The sequence below is a fragment of the Cicer arietinum genome, chromosome 7 (assembly GCF_000331145.2).
Source record: "Cicer arietinum cultivar CDC Frontier isolate Library 1 chromosome 7, Cicar.CDCFrontier_v2.0, whole genome shotgun sequence".
In the NCBI taxonomy this organism is placed as follows: domain Eukaryota; kingdom Viridiplantae; phylum Streptophyta; class Magnoliopsida; order Fabales; family Fabaceae; genus Cicer; species Cicer arietinum.
In genome coordinates, this window is record NC_021166.2 from 35,091,343 (window position 1) to 35,102,076 (window position 10,734).

Genomic DNA, 10,734 nt, shown 5'->3' on the forward strand with positions numbered 1-10,734 from the left:
GAATTTGCTTTGTAGGACCTAAGTCTTTCATTGCAAAAGACTTGTTCAAATCTTTCTTTAAAGATTGAATCTTCTTAGTGTCATGACCAACAATCAACATGTCATCCACATATAATAAGAGAATAATATAATCACCATCAGAGAATTTCTTGATAAACACACAATGGTCATAAGTAGTTTTACTATACCCATGTTTCTCCATGAAAGAATCAAATTTCTTGTACCATTGTCGAGGTGCTTGCTTGAGCCCATACAAACTTTTCTTTAATTTGCACACAAGATGCTCTTTACCTTTGACTTTGAAACCATCTGGTTGCTCCCTATAGATCTCTTCCTCCAAATCATTGTGAAGGAATGCAGTTTTCACATCAAGTTGTTCAACTTCTAGGTTCAAACTAGCTGCTAACCCAAGCACAACTCGAATAGAGGACATCTTCACCACAGGTGAAAGAATTTCATCAAAGTCAATACATTTTCTATGATTAAAACTTTTCACAACCAATCTTGCTTTGTATCTTGGTTGAGAACTATTCTTTTCTGCCTTTATCTTGTATACCCATTCGTTCTTGAGTGCTTTTCTACCATTAGGCAACTTTACCAAATCAAATGTGTGATTCTCATGCAAGGAATTCATCTCTTTAACCATTTTTCTTTATCAACATTTGTAATAGCTTCTTGATAATACTCTGTCTCTCCACTATCAGTGATCATCACATACTCATGTGGAGGATATCTTTGAGAAGGTTGACGTTCTCTAGTAGATCTTCTCAACTCAAACTCGGCTGGTGGCTCAGTTGGAACCTGTTCATCACGGTGATGCACATGATCATCAATTACATTCTCATTATCTACCTGTATATCTCCCCCATCAACAAAGGAAGGTTTCTGCAAGGGGCTTAGGCGCAACATTTTCAATGTAACTTCTGGAATTTGGTTTATGTTTTTCAGCTTTATCAAAATCTTCAATAGTCTGGTCTTCAAGAAATATCACATCTCGGCTTCTGATAATTTTCTTGTCAACTGGATCCCACAATCTATAACCAAATTCTTCATCACCATAACTGACGAATATACACTGTTTGGATTTACTATTAAGCTCGAACCTCTCATATCTTGGAACGTGAACAAAACATCTGCAACCAAAAACTCTCAAATGACGGTAAGAGACATCTTTCCCTGTCCACACTCTATTTGGAACATCACCATCAAGTGGAATAGAAGGAGAAAGATTGATCAAATCCACTGCAGTTTTCATTGCTTCACCCCAAAAGGATTTCGATAATTTTGCATGAGAGAGCATACATCTGGTTCTGTCATTAATCGTACGATTCATTCTCTCTGCAACACCATTATGTTGAGGTGTCTTTGGAACTATTTTCTCAAACCTGATTCCATGTTCTCTACAGTACTCTTCAAATGGACCTCTATGTTCGTCACCGTTATCTGATCGAACACATTTCAATTGCCTTCCCTTTTCTCTTTCAACACTTGCATGAAAATGCTTGAAGACTTCAAATACCTGGTCTTTAGATTTCAAAGGAAATGCCCACACTTTTCTAGAATGGTCTTCAATAAAAGTAACAAAATATGATGCACCACCAAGAGATTTACTATCCATTATACAAACATCAGTATGAACTAAATCAAGGATATTTTGCCTCTGAGGACCAGTATTATGAAAAGAAACTCTATGTTGTTTTCCAGCAAAACAATGAGTGCAAGTTTTTAGAGACGTACCTTTCACAGGAAGAAAATTTTTCTTCGCAAGTATGTTGAGTCCTTTCTCACTCAAGTGACCGAGGCGCATATGCCATAAATCAGAAGATGCATCTTCAATTGCATTCACTTCTTCCTTGCATAACTTCGTAGGCATTCTATAGAGAGAAGTGGAACTTTGCTCCTTTGCAACCACTAGGGACCCTTTGGTGATTTTACATATACCACCACCACCAAAGTAAGTGTGATAACCCTCAATATCCAAGGCTTTCACCGAAATCAAATTGAGACGAATATCAGGAACGTGTCTAACATTCTTCAATTGAAGCTTGCAACCAATCCCAGTTTCAATCCAAACATCTCCCATACCGATAATTTTACATACTCCTTCATCTCCCATTTTTACCATGCCAAAATCACCAGCACTGTAAGATGAGAAGAAATCACGCCTAGGAGTAACATGACATGAGGCACCCGAATCAATAATCCAAGTTGAATCCTGACATGCAAGGTTTATGGAATTATCATCACAAACAATGTAGACCTTATTAACAGATGCAACTGCTGTTGTATCTTTATCATTTTTCTTCTCTTTGTCTTCATCTTTTTCCCTTGATTGATCTCTATTAAGGAACCTGCAATTTCTTTTTATGTGACCCGCTTTGCCACAATGATAGCATATCACTTCTTTTCTAGTCCTCGACTTGCTTCTTGATTTGCTACGACTTTCAGAGTTGTCGTGTCTATGGAAGTTTCTAGATTGACTTCTCCCCCGTGACTCTGTAACTAGTGCTTCTTACTTTGAAGAAGAACCAATCAAACCACGTTCCTTTCTTCGAGCTTCTTCATTCAACTTTCCACTTGGAGCTGAATTGGTCAACGTCACAACAAGGACTTCCCAATTATCAAGCAAGGAACTCAACAATAACAACGTTTGCAACTCATCATCTAATTTAATTTCTGCAGTTGTCAACTGATTCACTGTATTCTGAAAAATACTCATATGCTCTGCCATTGAATCCCCATCTTTGTATTTCATATTCACCAGCTTCCGAATCAAGAATGTTTTATTTTGCACATTCTTTCGTTCATACAACTCTTTTAATTTTTCCCATATCTTGTTAGCATCTATTTCAGTTTCAACATGTGGATACACACTAAGATCCAACCACTGTCTGATCAACGCCACTGCCTTTCTATTAATCTTCTTCCAGTCAGCGTTAGATTTATCTGCGGATTTAGCAGTGTCACCCTCAATAGGATCATACAAATCTTTACTGTACATGTCTTCCATGAGAGTCTTCCAAAGTGTATAATTAGAAGAGTTGAGTTTAATCATATTGGGACCTTTATTTTCCTCCTCCATTTAAATGCACAAATCAAATAACCGAGCTCTAATACCACTTCGTTGGGAAAAAACCAGAGATAATTAGCAATAACTATCTCAATAGTGCGGAATATTTTTTCCCCCACCTGTGCAGATAAATGGTCAAACAGAAAATACAATTTCACATAGCAAAAATAATTGGCAGAAAATTAAATATGAGACAAACGCAATTTTAACGTGGAAAACTTCCCTCAAATTGAGAGAATAAAAACCACGGGACCTAGTCCAATAAAACTTCCACTATAATAATTAATGGGTACACAAAGAGTCTTCCTAATAACAATAGGGAATATCAATCAACAATAACAACCTTATAACAATCTTATAACAACTTTTCACTAAAGTGGGTATGTCAAAGTAACTATCAGAATATAAAACTACTCAAATTATATATTAAAGTAACAAACTCAGTGGTAGAAATAACATACTAATTTTGTAGATCAAACGGAGCAAGTTTGATACACACCTGTTACCACCATCGGAACCAAACCCTTATTTTCTTCTCTGGCAACCGTTCTTCTTGCGTTGTTTTAGGTGTATTCTTAGGGATTTTAAATCCCTTTTATTACCTTCAAATGGGTCAAGCCCATTAAATTTTTTTTTCCTTTTCTTTTTATTTCAATAATAATAATAATAATATTAGTAAAATTGGTGGGTTCCACTTGAGTAGGGAGCCCACCCAACATATGTTACTTTCATCCCAACTGAACTCTCAATCATCAAGACCCATTTTTCTTTAAATTAAAACCATCAGTTACAGCTCAAAGTTTCTTAACATTTTACATTTTCTGCAGTATATTAAATTAGTTTCATTCATCTTAAGTAATTTTATTTATTTAGTTTTTTATGGGATATATACTAATACCAGTTTAACTATGACAGCTTTCTAAAGGGTCAAAATATATCTGGAGTTATGCCCAGTGAATTTGGAAATCTTACTCAATTAAAAGTACTGTAAGTGTTGTGTGTATATATATATATATTATGTTTCCTTCATCTTTTCCTAATTTCTTTTGTGCGTTCATAAAATTATTATTCAATGTCATAGAAAATGTTGTCATTATAGCTCTCTTCTTTACTTTCTACTGCAAAATCAAGTGTGACAAAAGAAGTTGTGATAGCAATATTCCAATTTTGACCAAATGTTTTTATGGGAAAATAAAAATTATTATTAACTTCATAAAATGCAATAGATTCTGCAAAAGAATGATTGGAGCTTTTATTCCATGTGCAGCGATCTTACTCGCAACTATCTCAATGGCTCAATTCCAACGAGTTTTGCTACCAACTCGCTAGTTGTTTTGTAAGTAATCATTACATTTTCTCTGAGAGTCATGCACTTCCTTTCTGTTGATAGTTAAACAGTTAAATTGTTTTATATTAAATAATTTGTTAACTTGGAAACATTCTTTGAGAGTAAGAAAATATTTAAAACTTTTCCTAAGTTATTTCCACTATTTACCATGTTTTTATTTCAAATGATCAATGTACTACGACTGGTACCGTGATTCAGGTCACTTTTAGGAAACCGATTAAGTGGTCCAATTCCCAAAGAAATTGGTGATATTGCTAGCTTGGAGGATCTGTAAGTGTTGTAGAAATTTTTGATGTTATATTCAAAATTTTAAATACTCAAATGATAATGTTGATTTACATGTTCACAGGGTCCTAGAAAATAATCAACTAGGAGGACCACTTCCTCCTAGTCTTGGAAATTTGAGCAAGTTGAAGAGACTGTAAGACTATTTCTATCTTCAAATCAATTTCTTTTGATATACATAACAGATTTTAATCAATTCTTTCAGAGATTTTTCTGTGCATGGCTAATTTCTTTTTAATTATTTTAAATGATTCTGCAGACTTCTTTCTTCAAATAATTTTACTGGGACAATACCTGAAACATTTAGCAAATTAAAGAATCTCACTGACTTGTGAGTGATATGAACTGATACAAATGTTTATATATATATATGTGTGTGTGTGTGTGTGTGTCTCTATTAAATTCTGAAATTAGTGTTTGCATTTTCTGTAGTAGGATTGATGGAAGCAGTTTATCTGGACAGATACCTAATTTTATTGGGAATTGGACCAAACTTGACAGATTGTTAGTATACATTTTGATCCATCAATGACCTTTTTTTCCTGTTGGAGAGTAAAAAAATTATATTTTATATCATGTTTAACATTTTTGTTATTTTCTGATGAGATTTTATGTTTTTTATAGGGATATGCAGGGAATATCTATGCAAGGTCCAATTCCCCGCACCATATCTGAGTTAAAACTTTTGACTGAATTGTGAGTACTTGCACCTTCTCAGAATATTCATGAGTTTTTGTATTTATACAACTGATGTGGAATATTTCCTTCCAATGATGAAAAATTTCTATGTATCAGGAGAGTAACCGATTTGAATGGACCAACTATGACATTTCCTAATTTGAAGGATTTGAAAAACTTGCAACTACTGTGAGTTGAAACATTTTCAGCTATTTTATGAAGAACTTTATGATTCATTTTGGTTGTTAATGTAGTGTTCTATTTATGTGACTCAGGGAGTTGAGAAATTGCCTAATCACAGGTCCTATTCCTGATTACATTGGTGAAATGACAAACTTAATTACTTTGTGAGTCAATTGATAATAAGTATGTGCTTATCAATTTAGTAGGAGTAATGTCGTGTAAATTAGTTTTCACATGGCACTCAACATAAGCACAGTTTCAAAATAGAAGCTTAAAGAAACGTTTCAAAATTTCTGTATATTGAATTTGAACTATCTAGTATGTGTAATGAATTATTCATAAGACTATTACTCAACATTATAGCAATTCGACTTCTTGTAGAGATCTAAGCTTCAATATGTTGACTGGTTCAATCCCAAATTCAATTCAAGGATTGAGAAGTCTAGATTACATGTAAGTGAGCATTCTATTTACTGACTAGAGATCAATTAGCTAAAATGCAATATATTTCTATACTTTGCTAGTAATTTGATATCATATCTTGAAAATTGGTTGCTTCTTTTTTATTGATTTAGCTTTGATTTATGGATGCAGGTTTCTTACTAATAATTCTTTGACTGGACCGATTCAAGACTGGATACTGAACTTCAAAATTAACATGTTAGCATATTTCATTTGCTATACTTTCTCCAATTGCATAATTTAAAGCTCTCACTAGGAACCATGTATTACATATATATTTCTGTTAGTTCTCTCTTTTGTGATTAATCTCAAGTAGTAATTAAATTATGAAGAAATTAAAACTCAATCTAACTATTTGGTGTCTTTCAGAGATTTATCTTACAACAATTTCACAAAGTCATCTGCAACTAGCTGCCAGCAGTTGAATCTGTAAGGTTCTCTTTGTCTAGGAATATTTAAGCTTTTCATTTGTGTCAATGCTACTATGCTAATAATTTTTTTTTTGCTGAAAAGGAACTTGGCTTCAAGCCATTCTTCTTTGGCTGTCACTTCACCTTCGTAAGTTCTTTCCCTTATTTTCGACTTGGCTTATCACAATAGAATAATCCCTGGAAACTAACTTCATTCATCTTGTAGAACGTTGTGTTTGAAGAGGAGTCTTCCTTGTGCAGGAAAACCCCAGTGTGAGTGTTGAACTTATTTAGTATATGTTTGGTTTCCATTTTGGAGTAGTTAAAGTTGATATTGAGTTGTAGAATTGATTTTCATATGTTTAAGTATTTTCGAGTTGAATTGATTTTGCTTCTAGAATTGATTCTAATTTGAAACTAGATTTTTGAGCTTTTAGAATCAAATTTTGTTCAAGACATTTTTAGCCTCGAATTTGGGGCTACAATTGATTTTTAGTCTCAAATTTATTTTTGAACACATTTTTTTAAGAATGTATTCAAACATCATCCCATTTACATTTAATTCACTTTTAGACAAAATCAATTCATTCAAATATGTTCAATACAACAAAATAAGTGAATCAAATGAACATGTGTGGTAGTTTCTTTCTGGAGGTGACTTCTAATTATATTTTTTTCACTTTGTCTTTGAAGATTATTCATTGTTCATAAATTGTGGAGGTCCTGAAGAGGATTTTGAGGGAAATCACTATGTAGGAGACCTGCAGAATGATGGCATTTCAAACTTTGATCTCAGAAATGCAGGACAATGGGCTTTTAGCAGCACAGGAGAGTATATGGGAAAAGTTGATGCAGATTATACAGCATCAAATGCATTTTCATTGAATATTAGTGGTCCAGATTATTATCAAACCGCCCGAATTTCCCCTCTATCACTTAACTACTATGGCCTTTGTATGTTAAATGGAAATTATAAAGTGAAGCTGCATTTTGCTGAGATAATGTTTTCTGATGACCAGACTTTTAGCAGTCTTGGAAGACGCATATTTGACGTTTCAATTCAAGTGAGCACGGAGGCGAAGTTATTTCGTTACATTTTTTTGTTGATTCTCATATTTGAAGAAACTAAATTTCCTTAACTGAAGGTATAAATTTAAAATGCTACATCTTCACAGGGTTTTAAATATTTGAAAGATTTTAACATTATGGAAGAAGCTGGTGGAGTTGGAAAGGGAATCACTAAGGAATTCGATGTCGATGTCAACGACAACACCTTGGAAATTCACTTGTACTGGGCAGGGAAAGGAACCACTGCCATTCCTGATATAAGTGTATATGGACCTCTTATATCTGCTATCACAGTTACACCAAGTAAGTGTTTGTTTATTATTTGCTTTCCATGTTTCTTTCGACTGCCATGCTTTGTCATTTTCTATAAGCATTTCGACTTTGTTGTAGACTTTAAAAATCATTCAGGAGGACTGTCTGCTGGAGCCATTGTTGGAATTGTGGCTGCATCATGTGTTCTTGTCATGCTGATATTGGCTACCCTTTGGGAGATGGGTTTGTTTGGCCAAAAAGATACTGCAGACAAAGGTATGTTCAAGTCTAAAATAATGCAGTTAATTACTTCTATTGTAATTTTTTTACTAGCATAATATATATAATAAGGTATGAACATGAATCTACAATATATAATTAGGTATGAACATGATTTTTATGTATCTATGCATATTTTTTGGAGGCATAAAAATTACTTTATAATTAGAAAGGGATGACAAACTTAAAAGAAAATGCTGATATGGATTCAATACTATGCTACCCAACTTTTTTTTTCTCAGAATTTTGTAGAATTAGCTATTTTTACTTTTTAATTGCCTTTATTTTATTCTCTTGCCAATTTTTTATAATCCGAATGGTGGTTTACTCGAAAATCTTCTATGTTTGCAGACCTTCTTGATCTTAAAACAGGTTATTTCAGCTTAAGACAAATTAAAGCAGCCACTAATGACTTCGACCCTGCAAATAAGATTGGTGAAGGGGGATTTGGGCCAGTATACAAGGTAACTATGGATAAGATCATAATTATCTGGCTTCTATTTGTAAATTTAAAAATATTTTGACATACCATTTATCCCACAAAACTTCTCTCTATATTCTAAGAAAAGTTTTCTCCTAATGACACGTGTCGGAACTTAACACCTCTATATTCCACCTTTTACCCCCACATATGCACAATCTTACACGGGATCACTACTAATTTTTATATATAAAAGCATGATATTGAAGCCATTGCTTAATTCAGGGTGTTCTATCAGATGGTTATGTCATTGCTGTTAAGCAACTCTCCTCCAAATCAAGGCAAGGGAACCGTGAATTTGTTAACGAAATCGGATTGATATCTGCTTTGCAGCATCCAAATCTTGTTAAGCTTTATGGCTGTTGCATTGAAGAAAAACAGTTGCTGCTGATATATGAATACATGGAGAACAATTGTCTTGGTCGTGCACTTTTTGGTGAATGCCTAATGAACAATAATACCTTGTGTGCATGTGAGTGTGTTTCTACTTCAAAATTAAGATGCTACTGAATTTTTTTTTCCGTTTCCCTGCATTTCGAATAGGTCATCAAGGACAGAAGCTGCAATTAGACTGGCCTACAAGAATGAAGATCTGTCTTGGTATAGCAAAAGGATTAGCTTATCTTCATGAAGAATCACCATTGAAAATAGTACACAGAGACATTAAGGCAACTAATGTATTACTTGACAAGGATCTGAGTGCCAAGATCTCTGATTTTGGTTTAGCCAAGCTTGATGAAGAAGGGAATACACATATTAGTACACGGATAGCAGGAACAATGTTAGTACTTGCCACAACTATTAGCCTGAGTCCAAGTCTCTGTTCAAAAATTTGATGATATTTTATATTTAGCATGTTTTTGTAACCACTAAGGTTTCATTGTTTTGTGAAATCACTAACTATTGGGTACTACATTTCTTAACAGTGGATACATGGCTCCAGAATATGCTATGCGGGGTTACTTGACTGATAAGGCAGATGTATATAGTTTTGGAGTTGTAGCTTTGGAGATCGTTAGCGGAAAAAGCAACACAGATTACATGCCAAAGGAGGAGTTTATATATCTTCTAGATTGGGTATGTTTGAACTTCTTTTTCACTTTATGAGTTTATTATGATAAACCTGAAGCAAGGTGGGATAAGTATGGGCAAATAGAGTAGATATTTCTCCATTTCTCAAATTCTAGAAATGTGTGCCCTATATATCTCTTCATTTCTTTCGAGAAATGGACAACAATTCTACCCTGATCTCTCAACACCAAACTTATTATCTTCTTTCTTGTTTTTATTATATTTATATTTGATTAATTTTCTACTTACTTCATATTTGCACGCTGAAGGCCTTTGTTCTTCAAGAGCAAGGGAAGCTTTTGGAGTTGGTGGATCCAAGTCTTGATTCAAGATACTCCCAAAAGGAGGCCATGAGAATGCTGAATTTGGCATTGTTATGCACCAACAAATCTTCCACTCATAGGCCATCCATGTCATTGGTAGTAAGCATGCTTGAAGGAAAAACTCCAATCCAAGCGCCGGTAATCAAGCGCGGTGAGAGCGGCAGACACTCAAGATACAAAGCCTCTGAGTTGCTGTCACAAGATACCCAACCTCTTGTTTCCTCATTATCACACAGAAGCATAGAACAAAGAGACGAATCGATTCACTCTTCCATATCTCTTCAAAGTGAACAAGAATTTTCTTCAAGTAGAAAACTTCCTTGAGATTCACATGATGTGTTGACAGAGCACATTAAACTTCCCGTTCTTTTTTTATGGTGGTAGATATATAGTGTATAAACTGCAGCATGATAGAATATAGTCAATGTCAGTGTGTGTTTAGTTATCCGGTCATACAAATTAATTTTGACTGAATTGGTTTTATAAAATTAATTTCAGTTAAAATCAAATTGAATGTAAAGTAATTTATATTTGAATATATTCATATAAAAATAAATTGAATAATAAATTTCAATGTAAATTTATGTTTAGTTTCAAAAACTTCAAAATTTAATTTCAAGAATTAATTCTAGAGATTAAATTATTTCTCCTAAATAGAAGTCAATCATGTTAAAATCAATTTTAGACCTTCATAGTTGATTTTGGGTACTCAAAAGGGGAACCAACCAAACATACATTAATAATTTAAAAGTCTTAATGTTGATATTTGATAAACAATGTGAATTACATCTAAGCACTAATTATTTATAAATGTGAAATACTAG

General features: G+C 33.7%; 1 protein-coding gene across 4 annotated transcripts in view; it reads left to right on the top strand.

Annotated features, from left to right (window-relative positions):
* Positions 1-10,478, top strand: part of LOC101488947 (probable LRR receptor-like serine/threonine-protein kinase At1g53440) — a 23,304-nt gene extending 12,826 nt beyond the window's left edge. Inside the window, exons 3-24 of one of the 4 annotated variants that reach the window (XM_004513205.4) lie at positions 3,986-4,057; positions 4,338-4,406; positions 4,617-4,688; positions 4,768-4,839; positions 4,963-5,034; positions 5,136-5,207; positions 5,328-5,399; positions 5,499-5,570; positions 5,657-5,728; positions 5,946-6,017; positions 6,159-6,224; positions 6,396-6,455; positions 6,540-6,584; positions 6,663-6,709; positions 7,130-7,500; positions 7,612-7,807; positions 7,895-8,032; positions 8,387-8,499; positions 8,742-8,952; positions 9,060-9,297; positions 9,443-9,593; positions 9,857-10,478. In XM_004513205.4, coding sequence (XP_004513262.1) covers positions 3,986-4,057; positions 4,338-4,406; positions 4,617-4,688; positions 4,768-4,839; positions 4,963-5,034; positions 5,136-5,207; positions 5,328-5,399; positions 5,499-5,570; positions 5,657-5,728; positions 5,946-6,017; positions 6,159-6,224; positions 6,396-6,455; positions 6,540-6,584; positions 6,663-6,709; positions 7,130-7,500; positions 7,612-7,807; positions 7,895-8,032; positions 8,387-8,499; positions 8,742-8,952; positions 9,060-9,297; positions 9,443-9,593; positions 9,857-10,234 — 2,731 coding nt within the window. In that variant the 3' untranslated portion in view covers positions 10,235-10,478. The remainder of the gene's footprint in view (positions 1-3,985; positions 4,058-4,337; positions 4,407-4,616; positions 4,689-4,767; positions 4,840-4,962; positions 5,035-5,135; positions 5,208-5,327; positions 5,400-5,498; positions 5,571-5,656; positions 5,729-5,945; positions 6,018-6,158; positions 6,225-6,395; positions 6,456-6,539; positions 6,585-6,662; positions 6,710-7,129; positions 7,501-7,611; positions 7,808-7,894; positions 8,033-8,386; positions 8,500-8,741; positions 8,953-9,059; positions 9,298-9,442; positions 9,594-9,856) is intronic. The other 3 variants (XM_012719404.3, XM_073363925.1, XM_073363926.1) reach the window with 3 other exon arrangements.
* The last annotated feature ends 256 nt before the right edge of the window (positions 10,479-10,734 follow it).